Raw genomic sequence first — 24,837 nt, 5'->3', positions numbered from 1 at the left:
ATTAAAAGAAATCATAATAGCTTATAGACAATGGAAGCAAGTAGTCTAGAAAAGGAATAAGAAACTGTTTTCAAAGAATGTGGAACATGTTCGGTGCTTCCGTAATTTCAGCCTTATGCAACTTTCTACTCTGACATAGATGAGGTAATTAACGAAAGGAAATGCATGCATAGGATTTTAAGCCTAAATTGACGTATTTAATTTTAATTGTAAAAACCATTAAATCTCTCAATGCATTGTCTCAAAAAATAATGTAACAAACGATGTAATTGACAATAAAATACAGGTATAACTAACATCTTTAGAATCGCATATGAAGCTCCTTGTGCATATGAAGGAATGTCTTCTATTCATTTCTCAGAGCATATATTTAGTTTGAAATACAAACTTCAAACCTTTTATCGAGTTTATATGAAAAAGAATATTTCCAAATTAAGTCTTTCTGATCAGATGATGTCATTTATCATCATCGGGACAATCGGCTTTTAATAATCTTAACAGTTGTGATTGCAATTACATTTCCTTAAACTGCAACATGATCTAATTTCAAACGAATAATGGATCAATAATTTCAATGAAGGAAATCAGTAATTTGAAATATGAAGCATTTAAAAGTTGGTTCTTCAACATTTTTTTTTTTTTTTTTTTTTTTTTACTAACAAATAATAATTTGGTTGAAGAAAGTAAAAAGAAAAGAAAAGAAAAGAAAAACAGATTGGAAAAAATTTTTTAATCATTGATTACGATAAAGAGCTACCACACTTTTTTTAAGCAAAAAAAAAAAAAAAAAAAAAAAAAAACAAGTAAATCTGATCCTTTTGCTTTATTTCTTACTTTGATAAAATTACACATTTTAATCAATACTTTTAGCATTCACCTTAATTTATTCTCAGAACTGAAATAATGAACTTGTCACTAATAAGCTTTGATGTTCATTTAAAAATAAATATTCCCAAATATTTTTTTAATTCTATGATAAAATGAGAGAGAAGGGCAGAGAAAACTCGAAGACAAGATCTATTACAAAAATATGGGAGCTTACCTCCTTGCGGATTCCCGGGAAAACGATGAGGAAGGCGACGAAGATGGTGGAGAAGGAGACATAGATGAGAACGTTTCGCACATCCTCCGTTACGGGGGTGCGGTTGGCAAAAGTGTAGAGGGTGGGGCCTCCGTCGCTACGGAACGCGTCGAACCAACCCCTCAGCATCCTCCCCTACTCACGGCTGAAAAAGAAATAACTTTTCAATGTCACAGAAATAAGAACTAACTTTATCATTCAATCGATAATAATTGATGCAACGAACATAACGTCCATGAACTCAAACAATTAAAAATTCATTAAATCAACAGCAACATTATATGAATTTAAAAATTCTTTGTTCATTTGTTATATGAATACAAAATTCTATGGTCATTCCGAAATAATTAATTCATTTACTTACTAATTTTTTCAAGTCAATGGTTGTCATGATTATAATGTTATTCTAGTTTACTACTAAAAGAGTGGGTTTCTCCTCTTCCTAGTCTCCAACCTTCACAGAAATGAATGAAAACAATGCAGACTTTCTCTTGAAATAGTTAAGACGAATAATATACTCTACAGTAATTCTTGTTAAAAATATGGAAAGTAGTTTTAAAAACAAATGCCAAGAGGAAGCATAGCAACACTTGGAACAGTTTCGGAATTCTTTACACAGAAGTCCTTGGTCACATCAGTCATGCTCGAAATATTCATCATATTTTGGAATAAGAAATACTCCGGGTTCAAAAAAAATATTATAAATACAGCTGCAACCATTTTAAAATATCTATTCAACACGTGTCAGACAACGGAGCTATGCATACGGATTATTTCTGTTTAAATACCCTCATGAAAAATTCACAATGTTATATATCACCATCCCATTATCTTGAAGAAGTAAATTTACGTGAAGGAATTAAATCGTTTATCTTAAAATTACTGGACCTGTCTCTCTAGAAGCAATTGAACTGGTTGTACTTTACAGTGAAAATTCCCTGCATAATCACTTACAGAATCAGATGATTATCTTGGACAAGATTTATCGCTAGAAGTCTATGAATGTTGGAACAATCTCTAGCCTGTCACAACATTTTTATAGTCAAAGCGGACTTTACTGGACAGAAACAAAGATGCAGGTGACCTTTTCTCTTAACATTGTTCTGAGAAATTTTTCCAGACATAAAAAAAAGTCAGCTGAGAACGACCTTCTGAGGCACTACTGCCGTCATCAAATTTCAATTCTGTTCTTTTTTTTATATTTTTTTTATAGATCACTTTCTTTACTCTTCCTTTCTTATCCGTGGAGACGCACCATAGGCGCCTCCAGGGTATGAAGAGCAGTCATCGCACCCAAATGGATACCATGTTTCCAAATATCCACTGACGTATTCGAACAGGTGTCGTCCATTAGGACCGGTCTTTTTTGGAGGATTCGTCTGACACATAATAAGAAAAATCTGGACGACTAGATGCAATTTATGACGCAAAAGCCAGTTCTGGAAGCGCTTCTCCATCAATCTGCGTTATAAGATCTTAGATGCACCCAATCTCCTCCTCCCCTCCCCCCATGTTCTGGAAAAACCAAGCCCAACAAAAATCTACTTTTACATCATTCACTATTATTTGTATTTATTGTTTACTGAATTGCGATTATGGCAGCCGATAAAGGCTTTATTTATAAGCCGAGGGTTACAAGATGGCATTTTTTTTTTAATATTTAAGAGCATAATTGAGACTGCAATTAAAATTAAATATATTTTTATAGAAACAAGAATTAAGGAAAGTATTATAAAATTAAGCAGAAATCCGGAAATCACAAATTTTTTTCTCAGATTTTTTTTGCTTGAATCGAAGGTTTTGTTTTCTTTTTCTCTTCAGTTTTTGTTTACCCTCTTTTACTTCAACGATTGGTAAAAAAGATTGATATCAAGAAAAAGCATTAAGATTTTGATCTTTTCCTATAAAATCAATTGAACAAATTTTCTGGATCAGATAAATCGAAATTAAAGTAAGATTTTTCTAGTTGTATTTCACATAAGAAAATAAAATACATTATAATCTACCATGACCTATGACTTTTGTAGGAAGTGTTTACTCATACCGTTCAGCAACATTAAATTTTGGACTGAGTCGATCAGTCAAATAAAATCGCAACATCAGTTTCATTTAAGTTTTGATGTAGTCATACAAAAGGCATTTGAACACTCAATTTTAGAAAAATACTGACGTTAATTTATGGCAAACTTTATATTTAAAGAAAAACTTCTAAACCTTTTCTTTTGGCATGAATGCACCTACTAAGTTAATTAACTTAATTGATCTAAAGTGGTTTAAAATCAACGCTCCTAGAAGGAAAATTTTAAAAATAATTAATCAATAGATCAATCTTTTTGTGCAAAGCTGTATTTTAAACTTAAAGCATTTGCCTTAATGTCCTGTTTACATTAATTAAAAAAATCACATGATTTAGTTCAGATATGCATCTATATCATAATATTGATTCAAAGTTAATTTATCCGTATAAAAAGGCATAACATCGTACGGAAAAAAATTTAGTTCCACTAAACTCATCATCCAAAGAGGGTTTGCTCTTATGGTAAAGTGTTTGCCGGTGCTAAGAACAACTAAATAATTGAATGACTTAAAATTTTATTTTTCAACAATAAAAATCATAAACTATAACAATATATGACGTGTATCAAAGTGCTAGATAGCATATTTTCATCTTGCTTCCGTAAATTGAAAAAATTAGATTGCTTTACTTACACATATAAAAAAAATAAAATAAACACGCTCTAGACCACTCTACCAATTTCTCCATTGAGTAATTAAAACATCTTTCTTTAAAGCTAGAGTAACCTTAGTTAAGTTAATCCACGCAATCATCTTATTCGCTTATTTCCTGCAATAATAATTTGTAATCATTCAAAGTGATATATCAGTAATTCAGTCAAACGAATTGCTAAACTATCAGTGACAGTTTTAATTGGTTTGTCTAATGTTTTTCACATATAGATAATAAAATCAATATATAATTTCTGTTATTCTTTTCTGGTCACTTGATCAATTAAGCGCTTAATACTGTATAAATATAGTGTAATATACTGTAAAATCTGTATACTGTATACTGTAATATACTGAAACTTAAATATACTGTATTAAAGATTAAAGCTTATGTATTATTTTTAATGTTTTACTGATCATTTAAAGACATGTATGTTTTTTTAAAAAAATTTACTAATCATTTATAAAATAATCAACAAGGAAAAGTTTTATATTTATTTATCACGCTCATTTTGATAAAAAAAAAAGTAAATAGTTTAATTAAATATCTCTAAAATCCTACAATACTATGAATAAATTCCAAAAACTCCATATAGCAAGATATAAATTAGTGATTTTTTAAAAAATCAAATAAAAATAGCTAAATAATATTATGACAGTTCAAATTAATATAAAAAAATTAATAATTCTGTTTTTGAGTTTAAACTTATTTTAATTTCTCGCTTGAAATTATTACTAAAATGAACACCACATGTAATCGCAATCAATTATTTTGGTTAGATGTTAGATTCTACTATTTTAGCATTTTAAAAATTGCTTTCAAAGATATGTTAAAACAGTAGAAGCTATGAAACAAAATGCAAAGACTGAAAAATTACATATGGCACTGAATAATTTAGTCAGTTTAATTTAGTTTAGTTTTAGTTAGTTAATTAATTTAGTTTTTTCATCATTATTCGCATAATAATGCAACAGAATAAAAAATAATATGTAACTAAATAATAATAATAGAAAGGATTTTTCTTCACATGGTTCAAACTAAGAACATAGATTCAAAGGAAAGCGTGCGAATTAGAGTCACCTGACTCTTTTCGTTAACCATGATTAAATAACGTGGAAATAAAATGAATTTCATTATACAAGATTGTTCTTCATGAAAACTGATTATCAGATTGAGATCAACTAAGGTTTCTTTGTTTAAAAGTCACGCAAATGCATCATTTAAAAGCTACTAAAGAGAGAGCTATTTTGCGAGGGAGTTTATTAATTTTTAATTCTGAGTAAATGAAGAAGAGAGCCCCTGGCTAGTAACTTGCTCTTGGACCTCCCATGCCCAAATAAAATGAGGATATTTGAAACATGATACAAGAACTGACAACCTGCATGCATGCTGTATTTTTTCTGCAATCGGACTTCGAAGCTGAGAGCTTACCATTAGACTATCGAGACTTTTCATCATTTGAAGTATATTAACTATTATTGGCAGCCTCATAAACTACTATAACAATAGGCTGTTAAGTATCTAATTATAAAATTACAATTATAAAAGTAATATAAATACATAATTTTAAACGTCAATGTAATTTCTTTTTTTAAATAAAAAATTATATGCAAACCAGTAACCCAATATAAATTAGATTTACTTCATTTTTTTTTATTACAGGAATTATTCAACTGAAATGTTTTTAAATACTGTTGACATTTATTTTAAAGAGATATAATTAAATAAAGATTTTTAAAAAACATAAATAAATTAAAATTGCAGTGCTTACAAACAAGTTGATGTCGGATTTAACTTCTCTCCACAGAATCCACTTTTTTGAGGTAGTAATAAAAAGTTCGCTCGTTATCTTATGAGTATCGATTGCATAAACACATCACTCTATTCACGGGCAGCAAATGTTTACAGGATACCAGTTTCCCTTTTTATATATATACTAAGAAGCCGGCTGGGCAAAACCCGCTCCAGCGCGAGATCTTGTTGATAAAGAAAACTTTCTCCCCCAACCCTCGTGGAAAATTGGAAGGGAAAGGACAACCAACGCGCGCAAATTTGCTGCATTTGACATTTCCCCAAACACTGGACGGCCTTTTCATGGAATCAGACTGATTACACTTTTTATTCCCCCATTGTTTGTTTGGTTCGGCAAATGCGCGCTTTTTGGAACGACCTCAAGTAACGGGTAAAAGAGAAAGCGGCGGCCTTCGTCTAGAGGAAGGACAAAACATTTTGTAGCCGTCTATTATACCAGCCGATGATGTCTATTTAGAATCGCATGTAAATAATAACGATGCACGGAACCGGTAACGAGGAAGGGACATTGATAAATGAATACATTTCTGCTTTTACCGTGTGAGTCATTGTTATTATTTAAATAATGAAACATATATATCGTTGCTCTATATTATATAAAAAAAGAAAACCTTAAATTCAGTAATTACATTATGAAGGTTAGCGAAATGAAAGTTAATCATGTAAGTAACATTAATACTTCAACATTCCCGTAGGCCTTTCACGATTGAATTGAATGAATTTATCAGCATAATGTGGATCAAGACTTTTACAGTAAATTTAAATACGATGACATTACGATATTTAAAGAATTCGCTTAATTTATTCACTTGAATTTGAATTCATTTTACTAAATTATATTGATTCATTTAAGCTAATATATTGATTCATTTAAGCTAATATATTGATTCATTTAAGCTAATATATCGATTCATTTAAACTAATATATTGATTCATTTAAGCTAATATATCGATTCATTTAAGCTAATATATCGATTCATTTAAGCTAATATATCGATTCATTTAAGCTAATATATCGATTCATTTAAGCTAATATATTGATTCATTTAAGCTAATATATTGCAAACACTGCAATATGAAAATTGATTGATTTTCTAAATTGTAGTACAATCTTGAGTATCTGGCCTAGTGTGGCGGAAGGGCAGGCTAAATAACAAAAAATCCGGATAGGCCGGAGTTCTATGAACTCATTTCTTTGGCCAAAAAATACCAGAAGGCAAAGATTTCATACCAATACTCACTGTTATAATAAGTATTTTCTCACTTCTTATTGAGTACTAAGCCCTCCATTTATCTTAAACTAAGTAGAATGCGAATTTACGAATACTGTACGTACTGTGCAGTTATAATCAGGAACAGCGGCAAGAACTGAGGTCCTTACATATTGACGAAACAATGAACGACGAGCAGAACGCTGCTCTTTTTCTGTCATAACTTGATTTTTGCGCATGACATTTAAGCGGATCATAGTAGACGCCCGATTCTAATGCCTTCGCAATGTTGCCAATGCAAAGCGTTGCCTTCCTCGTTTAATTACGAAAAAAAAACTAGGCCGGATAGTTGCTAGCAGAATACTCGGGAGCGTACTATAATATTTCTGTATGTTTTTAAAACATTCGGTAATGAGCCCAATAGAAAAAAAGAGCTGAACCGGCTTTATATTCTTCAGACAAGTACCGCGTCCTTCTGTAGATGTTCATCTTAGAATGTTAGGTAGGTGTACTGTACTCATATACATAGCGAAGTGGGCTTCTAACATGCCACTCTCCCTACTTAAAGTCTACCACTATCCCAACATAACCTTAATGTAAAAAAAAAATCAAAAGAAAAATTAAAATGTGAGGCATGTCCTACGTTAAAAAATGAAGCGACATTTTTCATTCTTTAACAAAAACGTAGAAAATAAATCGTAAGTTAACTTTTAACTAATATGTGTTATTAAACTCTTTTCATTCTTTTTCATACTACGTTGACAAATAAAGAAACTATGGATGTCTGTAATGATTATTGGTGTATCGTTGTTTTTTGTGTGTATATGCGCAGCAAAGTTTAGTAAATGCAATTTTTAATATTTTTTTTCCTACTTTCAGTTTCGTGATATGTTGAAGAGCATAATTTACAAAATTATTCCTTATTTAAGCTTTAATCAAACGAATTTGAAATCAGACAGTCATTTTTTCATATCATTTTTACAATATCATCTTAAGATTTACTTATACATTTCTCACTCCTGTACTATGGCAATTTTGATGAAACCCGTTACTGTGAATAACTCATAAAAATGAACTCATTTAATCAAAAGTTCATTTACACTTTACTATTCTTCCAATGTTTGACGTTATGCTAGGTGTTGCAGCGGACAGATATTTAAAGCTTAACTTGAAATTTCTAAATTCAAATGATTTTTAATTTAATACACACCAACAAAAAACTTTATATTTTTTAAAAAAGTTACTTATTTAAAAAAGCGCAATATATTTCAGTGCTTTATGCAGTTTGATGCAATCAACATGATTATTAATCAGAAACTTGTGAAATAAACTGACAGCATTCACTTGAGCAAGATGGTTGAAGTTTGCTTAATTTAAATTTGAAATCACATTATGCGGTATATTTCACAAACCTTGGCTCTTCTAAATACACTAATCTAGACACAAATACACTAATTCAGACACAATAGCTGTCTGAATCTTGGGAAGACTGAATATTATACACAATAATTAACACTCAGAGACAATAATTGATTCACGATATTTCGATGTTTATGATTGGCAACGAAGAGGAACGCGAAAGAAGAACTCGAGCGAAACGAATCGCAATTCAGACCGATTGCTTCAGAGACTTAATTTTCAAAGCGAAAGTGAAAAATAATCAGTTATCTCGCAAAACAGGTGCTATGCAACTCTCTGAGTAAGACTTCGAATTAGATCAGTTGTGCATTTGCCAACTCGAAAAAGAAAAATATTACAAATTGACTACACATAAAGAAGCTAAACAATTTAGAAAAATCGTAAGAAAAATAGCAAAAATCGTTTAGGAAAAAGGATTAACTTCACACCAGTCTTACCATTTTATGATTATTTAAGATATTTATAGTTCTAATACATTTGAATAAATTCTCCTATAAAATATAAGTATAATATAACATTTTCTAAAATAGTCATGCTTAATTGAAGTAAAATTAAAGAAAAAAAACGGTATAAAAGAAAGGAAAAAATCATTTTAATTATGAAAAATTACTTTTTACAGTTTTATGGAGAAATATATATAAAAAAATGTCTTGCATCATCTATTTTTCCCTTTTTTGCATTGTTAATGTCCTAGCAATGTACATTATTATTATTGCATGTATGTTTTTTCAAAAAATAATATTAATATTTTTATTTTATGAAACTTTATAAAATTTTTCGCTAAAATTCATTACTAAAAATGCTGAAAATATTGGTAAAATAAAGAAACTGATCTTTATTTTACAAACACAATTCTATTTTGTACAATAAGTGATCATCCAAAAAAAAAATTCAAAGAAAAAAATTTAATAATTACCCATTGTGTGTTCTTTACTGTTTAATCTAAAAATTAACTATTCTAAATCCTTAGCATAGAATTTATCCATTTTTAAAAATTTAAATTACAAATGTCAATTCTAAAGTTCTAAAGTTAATCATCCCATAATTATTCCAAGTAAGTAACCTTAATTATTATAATTACTAGTTTTACATTTTTACCATCAAAAATTATCTTTAAAATTCTGTCGTGGGAAAATGATGTCACCCTTTTAGCGCAAAAGCAATGCAAAAAAACGAGAAAAATAATTCCTTAAAAGATATAATTTGTACTGGAGGACGATCTGAGTCCTTCTAACAGAATCGGCTGGAATACAAATGGCATCTGATGAAACATGACCGGTTTTGTGGAGAAGATAGGATAATTCAAAACCCTCTTAAAAATAAAAAATAAATTTTAATTTTAAAAAAATGAGAATTTGAAATCGCAATTTGAATTTAAATTCAAAAAGGTGTGGAATTTAAAATTTTTTTAAAAAAAAATCTGAATTTAATTTTACTGAAATGATAGTAAGAAAATATTTTTGTTTCGATAAGATGGTTGTAAAGGCCAGATACATGTTTACAAGACAACATTCCTTTTGATTTAAATGAATTTAGTTTATAATTTGCATTTATATAATCCACCTGAGAAATTTTTAGAAGATATGAGCGACCTTGATAACAATTCTTTAAATTTTAAATATAGTTCGGTTATGTAAATATTTTCTTAATACACGATACAAAATTATGGAAATAAATAAATTTAGAATAAATAAAAAATGAGAATAAAATTACTGAATTTTGGTTTAAAAGTTTATCATATGTACCTAACTTTAAACAGGAATTTAAAAATTATTTGAAAGTAAATTTTAAAAAATAAAGGTAAAATGAGCATAAATTGCAAGTAACGCATCACGAAAATGAAGTTTTTAACAAAAATGGCGAAGTTTAAAAATAGGCAATTAGAATTATTTTCGCAGAAAAAGTTATGATGAGTCACTGAAAAGGTTTTTTTTTTTTTTTTTTTTTTCCCCTCTCCAAGGAAACGACGGGTTCATGCGGTTACAGAAAAATGAATCACTCACTAGCAAACAAGTTTCTTCTGATCCGTCCTACTCATATGCAGAAGTCAAAGATATAAGCGAATAATATTTAATACAGAAAGTTTAAAATAGAAATAGAAATCTATATCGGGGGGGGGGGGGGAGAGGGAGGGATCTATAGAAATATTTTTAAAAAATTAAATCATGGCAATAGAGACACAAGTATTTTTTCAATACTAGTGTGAATAAACTAATTTTAGAATCAGTAATTCAGATATGTTAATAAATTCTGATTTATCGTTTTGATTATTTGAAGAAGATTCAAGCAGTTAAGAAAATCAGAAGAACATATATTAATATGATAAATAAATAAATAAAGAGAAGCTGGCAGAAACAAAAGTTTAAGTGCGGTGTAATTTTGTGGGTGTGTATGAGAATGCACTTCAATCAACCGCAATTTTCTGTTGACAAAAGGTATTTTATTCTTTTCAGAACAATTCTGTAAGAAATGCCAGGAAAACGAACATTAAAAAAATGATTAAAGCATAAAGATATTATTAACTAATTATTAATAATTAAATACTCACATCAACATAAAAGGATTAATATTATGAGAGGAAATTTTAAAATTACATATATTTTAGGAGAAAATGATGAAATAACTATGAAAAATAAAAAAAATAAAAAAATTATGAACAGATATGGCGAACAAAAATGCCATCCAGTAATTAGAAGAATATAACAATGTACTTCCAATTTTAAATAGACAGAATTTATTTTTTCTAACTATTAATACATAAAATGTCTGGTTTTCTTATATGGACAAATGTGTCATTTTAGTCACATTAGAAAAGTGCATTCACTTAACAATTACACCCGACAAGACAGAAAATTGAACATAATAACTTTAAATAAATCGGAAAATTTCAGAAAATGATTTTGGAGACAAAGGAAAAACTGTACTTTAATTGTGGACGAAAATTAAACCATTAGGGTAAATAATTATAGTTTTCACATACTGATATACATAAATTAAAATTAAAATTTGGAGATGAAATATATAATGAAACAATATATATATATATATATATATATATATATATATATATATATATATATATATATATATATATATATATATATATATATATATATATATATATGAAATAATGGAATAAAACTATAATTATATAAACACAATTAATTTCATATGATGTATTTAAGTAACTGAAATAATGACATTCATCGATATATTCCATTCATCGATAATGTCCATCGTTAAATTAATAATTCCGAAGTTTTGACAATATTTATTTAAAATATTTATCAAGAAACAAAATTTATTTTAAAATTCGTTATGTGAAAGAATCATCGATATAACGAGCGAAATACAATTTTTTGGGTGATTTAACCTAATGAAATTATTTATAAATACGAAAATAAATAAACATATTCAACATAATTAAATAATCGGAAAAATGAAAAAATTAAACAAGATAAAAAAAGAAATCAAATTCTTTTATTGATAAAAGCATATCGTGAAGAATTTGACCGATTGAGATGAAAAGAAAGTGCAATGCCTTCTTCGAGATTTTTCTAATTATGAATGCAAACAAACTATTATTTTACATTTTAAATAAAACTAATAAATAACTTTTTGATGGAATAAAATATTTTTGAATTTTCACTGAATTTGTCGATGGAAGGAGAAGGACTAAAATTTTTTCTTAATAACAAGAATAAACAAAAGAAAAGATTTTATAGAATTAATCAGTGATGAAAATAATATTTTAATGCCAAAATAAAAAAATTAGGTATCGTGAAATTAAAAAATGTTTAATTTAAAAGGATTGAATGAAATAATTTGAGAGAGAAAAAAACGATATGGAATCATTTCATGATCTCATTCTTGCTCTATATGACTGAAGTAAGCTTAACCATTAAAATATCAAATTTAAGCGCAAAATTTTTCATTTTCAGCGAAGAATTACAAAGAATATCAATGTAGAGAAAAGAAAAATTCATAAGGATATCTAAATAGATTATATAACCAAATAATCCCACTCTAAAGCCATGAAAAAACAAGGAAATATATTCTACAAACTGTTAGCTGCATGTAAGCATTGAAGGTTAAATAACATGGATAATGGAAAAATTCATTCGAAAAAAAAAAGATTAAAAAGAATAGCCTTCAGAAGGGACGCATAGAATCAATTATCTCAAAAGATAGCATACACGAATAATAAATGCCTAAATTCTGACATTAACCGTTAAATATGATGTAAAAATGATCGATAAAAATATTAAGGAAAAAAACAAAAAGAAAGAGGAGGGGGGAAAAAGAACAAAAATTTTCCATCAAAGAAAAGGGAGGAGGATTTAAAAAATTCGCTTTCTTTAAAAGCATTTTTTGAAGGAATGGAGTAAACAGTCGTTTTCCAATTCTGACACAAGTAATGATTCTACAATACAAAATTCTTACGCATAAAAATGAAGTTTTTTAAGAAAATTTAAAAATCCATTTTCATTAAAGACTATTTATGGAGAGACGAGAAAAACAAAGTTTCTTTTGTATGTGGTAAAGAAAAATAAATCGTTTTCTGATGGAGCATAACGTTCCGAAGAACCAAACACTCCGAACTAATATGTCTGAAAATATACGACCGACAAAGGTAAATTAGTGGAGAAAAATTAAAATTTTAAAACATTTGAAAAATAAGTAGCATTACAGTAAGGATATGAACTCTAATTCTCTAATCATTTATCTCACTAATTAATAGAAACAAATCATTATAATGTAAGGCTGACATAAACGTATGATACTTTCATTACGGTCTTACAAGTGCCTACGGGTGAAGATGTTTCAAGATGAGAAGAAGAGACCTACCTTCGGGATGCTCTGGAAAAAGAAGATGAAGGAAGAGGAGCGTGAGCGTGTGTGTCGAAGGAGCGAGCTGTCGAGTGAAAGTGAGCGGGACCGACGAACCTAACTATAAACAGACGGCGGCTCCTGACACACTTCCGCGACCTTCACACACATCACGGCGGCTCGCAAGCGGGTCAAGGGCCCTACGCGCAAATGCCGGCCGTCCGATCAGCAGCGGGCCCGCTCCGGTGAAAGTGATCGGGAGAGCGCATGCGCCCAACCAACTGAAGGGGTATTTCCCAACTGATAAAAAAAAAGTGGATTTTGAAGGTGAGGGATTCAGAGAAAAGAGAGACTTCGAAGGAGAAGGAGGTCCGTCCGAAAGCTCTGATGGATGAGAGAATCGGATCACATAGTGATGGAAATAATGAGTTCCGACCCCTATAGGAGTCACAAAGATCATTGGATTTTTCAAGAATGTTCAGTATCAATAAAGAAAAAAATTCTGATAAAGCATTTTATCAAGCAACTAAATTGAGTAGATTTTTAAATTCTTTATGAAATAATGCTTCATTTGCATAATTTACATGTTAATTTTCCTATGTAAATTAAATTGAGGTGAAGTATAAAATATTTTCAAAGGGAGGGAAAGGAATAAAATAGGATAGGGTGTGTGAGTAAAATGTAAAAAGCTCTGAGGGGGCACAACTTCCGACTCCAAGCTTCTCGATCCCCACTCCACCCCTTCGAAAAGTTTTTGTCGGTTCTTTAGAAATACGGATAAAAAATAATTATTAGTATAGAAATATTATAATGACCCTTTTTGATTCAATATTAGAGATATTCTAGAACGGACTTTGAGACAGATTTTCGCCTGTGGACAGATGACGAAGTCACCTGAGCTGGCATTTCCTTTTCTTCTCCCCCCCCCCATCCAAACTTTGGAACCATGTGATGGGACGATGTCTAACTTTCACCATCATCATGCATTAAGTGCGCTGACCCCAAATGCACGATCATTCATTGAGAGAATCGGGTTTCGAATCTGAAATCCTCCATTCCTTTTACTCAGAAATTTACTGAGAAATTCCTTACCTCAGAAAACAGTTTTCTAAAGCAATCGTAGGGCCGCGGTGACCAGATGGTAAGATCTCGAATTGAGAACTAGAGGGCATCAGGTTCGAGACCCCCGATTCCACCTAAGGACCGTGTGGTGTGGAAGCTGGAAGAGGGTACCAGCTTAGATGTCGTCCTGGTCACCTGACAACGGTTCGAAGTTACGAAGTCCGTGCCAAAATAGCCCTGGCGTTGCTTTAAAACGAGATATTAATACAAACCAAAATAATCACATTTAATTCCATTAATTCACATAAAATCCGAACACAATACTGCTGTAATGCTGTTATATTAATTTTAGTAAAATATAATGAAGCATTTGTCTTATCGATCTTTAGCTAACACCTTGATGTATGAATTCACTTAACTTCCTAATTATATAACTCATCCTGGTATGAGTTAGTTATATGGGAGATTTATTATTATTTCAGTTCCTATAATAATATAATAGTATTTGAAAAACTGAAAGACTTTCAAGTGATTTTTGCATTTTAAATTACTTAATACTTTCATTTAACTGAAGATTTAAAATTAAAAATTCAGTCATTCGATGATCGAATCCGACTCATCATTGTACGCGGATTAATACTTTATTTGTAGGCTTTGTATAGCCTTTTGTAAAACGGATGGATCGTGTGCTTGGATCATTACTGAAAATATTTTAAGAAATTTTAGACAACTTTGTGCTATGTGTCATGTAGTTTAGCCTTATCTGAGCCCCAGTACGAAATGCGACATGCACTGAATCTGAACCGGAAATATTTTGAATTTAATTATGCTTGCCATTAATGATATTTGTATTACTCTCTTGAGACCTTTATCCATATTGATTGTCAGCAAAAAGTTTGTCACTGACGAGTCAAACAAAATCATTAAGGTGTACGTACACACTAGAAGATTTTTTTTTTAATTTTAACTTTAAAAATACAGTTTTTCCACAGTAGGCCATTAATATATGTTTAAATTCATTTCAGTGAGAAAAAACAATATTACACTAATTATTAATTAATTAAATAACATTTAATGAGCTAATTAGCATATTTTCTGAAACATGATATCTTAAATTCTAATTTGTACATACACTCAATTCTAGTTGGAAACGATGCCTAATATTAGTCTTCATGTTGTCTGCCTCAAACAAATTATAAAAATGTATAGTTTTTTTTAACAATTTTTTCATCAAAAATATCATTCTTCTGTATAATTCTGTATAAAAATATCATTCTTCAGTGGAAAAATATCATTCTTCATAAAATGAGTTTTAAAAAAACCGTAACTAGAGTTTTTAATGAAAGCACCTCAAGAAAAATACTTATAACTCGAGAAATATTTCGAATATTGACAACATCTTGGTATCGTTTGAAAGATAAAGGATCAGAGATAATATTAGATAAGCAATAAAAAAAATATTCGATATTTTGAACGATTTTCGAAGTTTCAAGTGTGAGCATACACCTTAAAGCGTTTATATGTATATGAATTGTATTTTGTAAATATTCCAAAATATTCCGCAGTCGATCAAATGTTATTTTTCTTTCTTTTATTATTCAATTCTGCCAGTTACGAGACGTCTCCTTTGATATGTTTTGTCTGAAATTATACTATCTAGTAGAAAAGCATATAAACCAAACAATAAATTAAAAAATATATTGATGATTTCTTTAAAATATAATTTTCTCATTTAGTTCTCTAAATCATTATTTATCTTACTTCATCAAAATATAACGATTAAACTAAAATTCATTGATCAGATATCGAGCATTTTATGCCAAAGATATCGTGCCATATGCCATATATTTGTCTAATATTAGAGATTTTAAAAGTCAAACCAAAGTGAAAAGTCGAGAATTTTCTCCTCTGGGATTTCCCACATACAAAGATGATAGAACGCCATTTTTTATTCCATTTCTGTCCTCATCTGCATTCCTTTATTTAGCGGCGTGCATGGAGTACTAAGGAAGACAGCAAAAGCTCGAAGATTATTCATTTTTGAAGTGCGAGTTCCTTTCTTCGGTATATAGTGAAGAAGTTTGATGAGCTTTGTGCTACGAAATAAAATAAAGAAAATTGAGAATACATTTTAAACGCCTTTTTTTATCCATTGGATTCGAAATACGGCATACATTTAGAATTCTAGTTACAAACCTGATTATCAAATTTTATTTATTTAAACCGTAGCATTTTTGAGCTATCATATTCATGATAGTCTATTTTTCAGTATTATTTTAATACAGAATTATACAGATACAATACAATGATGATCAATCTGTATATCAAATTTCATTCATATAGCTATTCTTAATATAAATGAAATGAGTTATGAGTTATCGTTATACTAACAATCAATCATACGGATAGACAAACTGTCTTCCGACAGATTTCGTCTAAATTTTGATTTAAAAATAATTTTAAAAATTTTTGATTAAGTCAGCATACCAAATGCTTAGCTTAATGCGTTGTTAAGTTATAATGTTAACAGACAGATATAATTCCCAAACTGCATTTTTCAGACTCACGTCGTTTTAAAACATGGATATTCATCAAAATCTGCCAGTCGAACTTCAAGAAAATAAAAGGGATGAAAAACGGACGCAAAAGCATAAAGATTTTAATCTCTCTCTTCTTATAAACTTCTAGCATAAACTTTATTCATTGCAATCTTAAGCAATCAAGACTTTTATCAATAATTATGTATGTGTTTCTATTGATTTATTAAGGTTACTAATAGCAAAAAGATGGTTTTAGTCACAATAAAATTCCCAAGATGTTTTTTTTAACTCTCATCAATCACGTTACAGTTCCGGTTTATCCTAATGATTGAGATCAAACAATGGAATCAAATTCATTGATGCAGCTAGAAGAAAGCAAATAAACATTTTCTTCTTTCGTACGAAATTTATTTCTAATGAACTGAAATTTGTTTAAAATTTGAAGATGTTTTCGGGATATTCCTAAGTAAATGGATTTAAATTTGCTTAAAATATTTTACACCATCATTTTATTTTCAGTATAGGGATACAGCTAATAACTTAGTAATGAATTGAGAGAAACTAAAAATCCATGTGCTGTCTTTGTTATTTGTATAACGTAATTCCTGTAAAATTGTCATAATTTGCAATTACTTTTTTTAATACTGATATTTCAAAATATGGATATTTAATGAAATATTTTTTTTTCAAAATCCCATAGCTTTCCTCTTAATTTATTAATTTTAAGAGTAATTATGTTTAATATTTTTTGTGACGGGGGGGGGGGGGGGTTGCTGCTTTGCTTTGCAAACTTATTTTTCCTGTTTTGGAACATGGAATCAGAATAATGTAAGAACAATATAAGAAAATATGAATAATGTTTTCAAGAGTTTCAATTATAGAAGAAAAGTGTTCTTCTTTCTTTGAGATGAAAATATGAAAGAATTTCTTTCTATAGTTACTTATACAGCTTCTTTTTCATATAACCATTGTGGTTTTCTTTAAATGTTACTACCATTGTAATAGATGTTCAGTATGCTTTGTAAATATCATTAGTTTTTCAAAAATTATGCAATCACAACAAGAGGAACAAAATAATCCAATTATTGCAAAGTAGGAAAATACCTCAACACAGCAACTATTTCCAAAAATCAGTTCCAAATTAATAATTTTTGAATTTTATATAACTTGTAAGGAAAAAAACATTACCATTATGCAATTCTCTCTCTCTCACACACACATTTTTTTTTTTTTTGTATTTTTTTGTATTATGAGCTAACTTATTCCTTTTAAAATGTTGAAAAGAATTAAACATCCCTTAAATATTTTTTGACAAAAATCTTTAATCAGAACATTTATTAATATTCTCCTAAACATAAATAACAAAACAAATAAACGTAGAAAAGAATCTTAATGTTTAAAAGATATAGAAACTCTTCTAAAAGAATAAATTTGAAGCTGCCATTTGTATAAGTCATAAATTTAGGAATGAATTTTTTGAAAAAATAGTGTAAGTATAGTTATAATTATATGCATAGAATTCAGATCAGAAACGACTTTTCAACTATAAAAAGTTTATTCAACTCTATATATATATATATAATTTTTATTTATATTTATAATTTATTTCTTATATATTAATACGTTTTTTATTGTAATACTATATTATGTCGTTCAGAATATTTCCTAGATTCATTTAATTGATTCTTTAAAAAAATTCTGAATTTTTAAGTTTCAATTTCCAATATTTTCAGAAAATTAATGGCTAATGTTTAATGTGTAACCATAATAGTGAAAAAAAGAAAGAATTTATCATTCTGGAATATTTTATCTATTTGTATTTCCCCAGTACTTCATAGGTGAAGAATTTACGAAGGTATCCTATGCTTTAATTAATATATGCTCATGTGAAATTTTAATGTGTCAGAATGGTGAAAAGCTATCTTCTTTAAACGTTTCAAATAGTTTTTTTTATAAGACAAAATTTGATTTGAGAGAATTTTTCAGTCCCTAAATTTTAACATTGATAATTTCATAATTATTTCTCAAAACAAAAGTTTTAACGTTCCTGCCTTTTACGAATTAATATTAAAAATTACCCGCCTTTTCATTAACTCGAAATAAATATTATTAATTAAGGCCCTTTCACTGGCCTGAATGATCAAATGAATCGATAGCATAAATAGTCATGCTGTAGATTTCCTATTGATCTCCTTAATAGATTTTACTTTTTGAATATCTCCTTTTATCATAATTCCTTCCGGAACTCTCCTTTTGAGAGAAGAAATGTTTGATAATTATCTTAAGTGGTGGCATCAATTTATCTAATAACATTTACAGAATTATTTATTTGCTTTAAATTTTATCCATTTTTATGGAAATATAGTACACCTCTTAACAAATGAAAACATCTTTGCAATAATTTCGCGCTGACTTATGATGAAAGCTAACGGTTATTCATCAGAATAATCAATTATTCAATTGCAGGACAAGTTCAAAGTAATCCTTATTTCAAGAAGCAGAATTTTATAATGCAAGTTAAAAACCAGTGTACATATCACAAGGTAGAAACCTCAGTTGTAAATTATTAAAGTGAATCTGTAAGCATAATGACTAGACTTCCCCACCAATAAAACTCAATGAAACTGAAAATCTCTAATTATGATATTCCAGTTTAATAGTAAGAAAAAATTATATGCCCTCTTTATACTCAAAATTATATAATCTCAAACATGCCCCTAACGTATATAATATTAAAAGTGTTTTCAAGTTGGTAATATGGGTGAATTAAACATTAAAATGCCAAGAAGTGCCATGTTGCTATGTAAGAAACTAAAGTTTGATTTATATTTTGTAATAACTAACAGTACAATTTTTTGTGTAATTTTGCAATATTTTGTACAGTAAACATAAATTTTAGTATTAAATCCGTTTATTTTAAGTGAATTTATACTGATTTGATGCTTCTGTTAATCCGGAGTCCACTCGTCTGATATCTGCGGATTACTGAGAGTCTACTATACTGTCATCTTGAGATGCCACCGATTATAATTCTTTTGTGGCAAGGCATCTGTAACATCCCGTATACACAAAAAAATATCATTTGATACAATATTTTCATCTTTTGCAAAACAAAGAATAACAATTATAATGATCTTTTTTTTTTTTTTTTGGTGATTTTTCAAAATATTTTAGCAAACAAATTAAAAGCGTCTTCTGTGAAATAAATAGTCGCAATACTCTAGCTGCGACCGTGTTTAAAACATCGATATTTCTATTTTAACGCTGAAAGATCAAGCAGGGAGAAATGCTGCTGAATGGGAAACACACACTACCTGTCAGTTCGGTCTCAGTGAGGTAACTGTCTTTAAAAGGAGAATCTCCGCTCTAACCCTGAAAAACGTGATCAACTGGTTGCTGCTGCTGCTCCTCACGTGACCGGAAACGGAATGCAGATCGAGGTTGGAATCACGTGACTAGCGAGTTTACAAACAGTAGCGAACGTTTCGCTTGAGTGACGTCATTTGTTTTTAATTTCAGTTGTCGAAACAATCGTTAGAAATTCATTACATAGTGCTCGTTTATTAAACGCTTTAAATTTGATTGAATGTATTTTTCTCATCAAAACACAAAGCGATTGAATGCTGAAACCAATCTAAAAGCTCCGATTTGCAAAAATCATTCAAATTCAAAATTCATGAAAATTAAAATTATCGTTTGGTTTAAAAGCGATTTTTTTTCCTTATTTCTCTTTTATTAAACGGCAACAACTTTAATTACTGCTCTAGTTTTTTTAAAAGCGATTTTTTAACAACTTTATTTTGATTGTTAAAATCCACAAGTAAAAATTTCAAGAATATAATATATTGAAGAATATAGAAAAACAACGGACCTTGGTTAATTCGAAGCCGAATGAGATCACAATCAAATTCGATTTATCAAAAAATTGAAAATAATAAAATCTCAGTTTAAAATGAGTGCAGTAAGAAAAAGCGATAATTTTTAAGCTAAAAATGATTGTAAAGATTTATTTTTAATGTTAAATAGTTTTAATGAACAACACGTAATTAATAAATAAATAGTAATTTTAATAAATAAAATATAAATAGCTATAATTAATATTTTTGATAATTTTCAAAATAATAATTTTACCAAATGAATAATTTAAAATAAATTATATTGAAAATGCTGAAAAGGAAAAGTTGTACAATAAGACTTCAAATAAATAGCGAAATTTCCATGTAATGTGTTCCCATTTTTTTGAAATTTCATTTTTTTTATTCAATATATCGTACAGCAGTAGCAAAGCCCTCATGTAAATTAAGTCTTACAAAGCATTTATTTAACATCAAAGGTTAAACATCAAAGGTTTGGAAATACTTAACTTAGGAAAATGTTTCAATAATACAAACAACTTTTTTTACTTCGAATTCCCCAAAATAAATCCAAGTTATTGATGATATGTTAACATAAAAGAAAATGAAAATGGACAGAGAAAATTCGAATGATTAACAGAAAAACTAAAACTAATAAAAGACTTTAAAAAAATGTTCGAATTAGCCAAATCCCACTATATTCGTACCACGTTTCATAGTTTACATTTAAATATTTATTAATTGTTATAAAATTATTTGCATAATATCAGCTTCTATATTTAAGTATAAATTTGTAGTTAACGTGATAAAAACTATATATAAATATCACTGCAGAAATCTTTCTTTAGTTTACCCTTTCATTTTTTAAAACATTTTAATTATTTTTTTAATTAATTCTTAATTTATTCTTCTAAAATAAATTGCATTTTTTGTTTGATAATTTACTGCAATTATTATATTATTCTCACAGTCACCATATATCTAAAGGGGAAAAAATAATAGAGCATATTACCATTTGAGGAATTCATAACTTCGGAAATGATAGAGTTTTTCCACAAAAATTGGGGCTATAATTTTATATGTAAAAGCTGTAAAAATATTTTTTTCCTCCATTCTTCATAAAAGTAAGAAAAACAGATTTCTCTCAAGTTTTTCTAAAACAGACAGGCTGAAGTTAAATTCTACTAACTTATTTATGCTCACGCTCATGAAAACAATTAGCCCAAAAATTATTCTCGACAGAATCATTAGCCAATAATGTTGCCATTTATATCTTCATAAGTATATAAACAGTAAATTTATTGAATAAATCGTTTGCAGTTGCGTTATTAACTTCTGTAGTATAAATGAATAAACAAATATTGAATTATTTTTTAATTCGAAGAAAAAAATCGTTTGAGGAATAAAATGAGAAATAGGTAAAATAAAAATCGGTAAATCTATATTTATATAAAGCTCAATGTGTGTGTGTGTGTGTGTGTGTGTGTGTGTGTGTGCGTGTGTGTGTGTGTGTGTGTGTGTGTGTGTGTGTGTGTGTGTGTGTGTGTGTGTTGGAGCTCTACAGGCCAGACCATTTAACCTACAGCTACCAAATTGGGTACATGTATACTTTGGAAGTCGGGAATGTTTTTTTTTGAAATTTTAATTAGAATTTTAATTATTAATTAAAAACTAACTTTCCCACCTAAAAAAATCTTCATTTCCCTATCGCCAAATGAGTAAGGTTTCAGTTTGTTCTTCCCACGCTAATAAGGTTAGGCTTAAAATTTTTCGACCGATTATTTCAAACGATTCTGTTTATTTTCTTAGTGGTTGAAGCCTTTAAAATTAAACATTGTTAATTAATAGATCTTTCAGATTCATTCTGAAGTACTTTTGAATTAAAATAAAATAGAATAAAGGAAATTAAAAATTTCTAATCTACATAGCGTTACCCCAACTAGCGTAGAAAAATTCACACATTTGAGTTACCATAACTGGCATTGAAAATTCACGCATATGCATTGTGTTTTGATTTTTGACAACTGTTTTAAACAAATGCGGACTTGATTTAAATTATTTTTAGGTTAGTTGTATGCTTTGTATTATATTAATTGGAGATTAATCATTTCCTTTTTAATTTAAAGCATAAATTCTACGGGAGCTAACAAAAAAATTAGAGGGATACATATTACGTTATGACTGAAGACCTTTAAAATATTATGAGTGAATTATATGACTATCAAAATTTGAAGTTTTAAAATATTTTGATGTAGAAGCTATTAAAGTAGGAATTACATAAAATATTTAATTATTAACATTTTAACGAGCATTAAGATTGGCGAACCGTTGGTCGCCAAAGGTGGCTAGTACATAATAAAATTGATTCACTTTTAAAATGTTTTCTTCCAGTGTTTAATTCTAAATTACTAAATGTTATTTATCTCATTTTTTTTATAACTCATGTCAAACTTTCCAATCTGAAAGTGAAAGGTTCGAAGAAAAAAATCGATGGGGAGGAGAAAATATAAAATGATTCAGTTACAAATTTTTATCAAAATGCAAAAACAAGATAAGTGATTTAAACAAAGACATCAAGAATTAAAAGATACAAAAACCGGTTCATGGGAGATAACATTTGCAAACGTCAATTGGTTAAGGCTAATTATCGATGCAAAAAAAATATAATGAATGAAAAGAAAATAAATAATAATCCATATGAAAAGTGAATAATAATAAAAAAATGAATATCAGTTAATTTCTTTTTTTAATGTTTAATTTCTTTGTTTCTTTTTCCTATAAGTACCTAATTAAAATCGTATTAGAGACGTACATTAAAATAATAACTCCACTAAACCTTAATTATTAGAAGGCAATATTTCCTCATATATGAATTGCTGCTGTATTAATATTGCTTTTACTGATTTTCTTTCTTGTCTCTTAGGAAAAAAAAACAATCAGACGAAAGATTATACAAAAATATCCAAAATAAGTTCAAAATCAAACCAAAATTATATCACCAAAGACAAAAGAACCATTTAGTAAATGAACCAAAACAAATAGCCAAACATTTCCAAATTAAGTTGTCGTCATGTTGTTGCTGAAGTTTTCAGTAAAATACCAGATCATAGATTTAATAATACCATTGTTTGTTTTAGCGAGACAATACATGACACCTTCAGATGATTGTGTGTTTGTACATCAGCACAGATTTAACTAATTTAGATGTTATTCGTATTAATGTGTCAAGGTGGTACGGTCATATCATAACACCTTATTTTTATAACAATAGCTGAAGCTATTAAATCTTGTCGAACAATTAAGAGATCTAAAAGCCTCAATTAAAATAACTCAGAGGAATAATAAATGCAGCATTTATGAGCAATTATGATTCATTTGTATTGAAGCACTGTATTTCACAGTAGAATACGTATAAAGAACTGTGAATTACATCACTTTGAATGGCAACAAGGTTGTAGCATATAAATCACATTTCACAATTGCACGTGAACGCTTTAAGTTAATATTTCAATGCCAAGTTCAGAAACTAATACCATGAATATGTTAATCTCAGGAATTTGCCTTTATTATAAATCCAAAAGATTTGATTTTAAAGGCGAATCCGTATTATAAAATACTTAAGATATTTTGAAGATAAAATACACTGTTTTCGCTATTTTACTAGATAATAAGTCTGATTTTACTTTACAATTGTCTACTCAAACAGAGCCACACGCATTTCTATAAATATAACGGATTTAAATTAAAATTTTTAAAAAGCTTTACCAAAAGATATATCAAATGACATGATTGATCAGCCTACCGCCATTGTTCTTCACGATTCTAATTTATAATTTAATCTCTGCTTCTAGCTGAACGTTTACTTCTTTACAAAACAAACCCTAATTAATAAAAATTTAACTACCAAAATTCTAAAATTTGTGATTAGTGTATGTTTTCCTTTATATCAATGTGTAATCGGTTAGAAAATTTTAAAAAGTAAGAAAAATTCTATCAAATGAGATTCCATCGACAAATCACTTTTGAAGGACGTAAAGTCATACCAGACATGTGACATAGTTACGTGCGAAAAAGACAAATTCGAATAGTTTTTAACTGTCAGACAATCTCAATCAGATAAAATCTTTCAAATGAAGAAAGAAGATTGTATTTCTTGACACACTTACGGTTTTTTTTAAAGCTTTATTCAGACAAGCGTTTTATTTAGTTTCTTCCATAAAATAATATTTAGATATTTTTTTAATTGAAAATCGAAAGATGTTTGTTATAAATAAATTGAAACATAATTTAATCATTAGAA

General features: G+C 28.7%; 1 protein-coding gene across 3 annotated transcripts in view; it reads right to left on the bottom strand.

The window, feature by feature from the left end:
- LOC129962633 (dual oxidase maturation factor 2-like) overlaps positions 1 to 24,837 on the bottom strand; it is a 222,775-nt gene that overhangs the window by 160,314 nt on the left and 37,624 nt on the right. The window contains exons 1-2 of one of the 3 annotated variants that reach the window (XM_056076488.1): positions 13,100 to 13,276; positions 1,043 to 1,226 (exon numbers count right to left, since the gene is read on the bottom strand). In XM_056076488.1, the coding sequence (XP_055932463.1) occupies positions 1,043 to 1,210 (168 nt within the window). In that variant the 5' untranslated portion in view covers positions 1,211 to 1,226; positions 13,100 to 13,276. Of the gene's footprint in view, positions 1 to 1,042; positions 1,227 to 5,580; positions 5,700 to 13,099; positions 13,277 to 24,837 lie in introns of those variants that run through there. The other 2 variants (XM_056076490.1, XM_056076489.1) reach the window with 2 other exon arrangements.

This window comes from Argiope bruennichi, chromosome 3 (genome assembly GCF_947563725.1).
Source record: "Argiope bruennichi chromosome 3, qqArgBrue1.1, whole genome shotgun sequence".
Taxonomy (NCBI): domain Eukaryota; kingdom Metazoa; phylum Arthropoda; class Arachnida; order Araneae; family Araneidae; genus Argiope; species Argiope bruennichi.
Note: the sequence above shows the minus strand (reverse complement) of the source record. Positions and strands in the feature narration are given on the sequence as shown.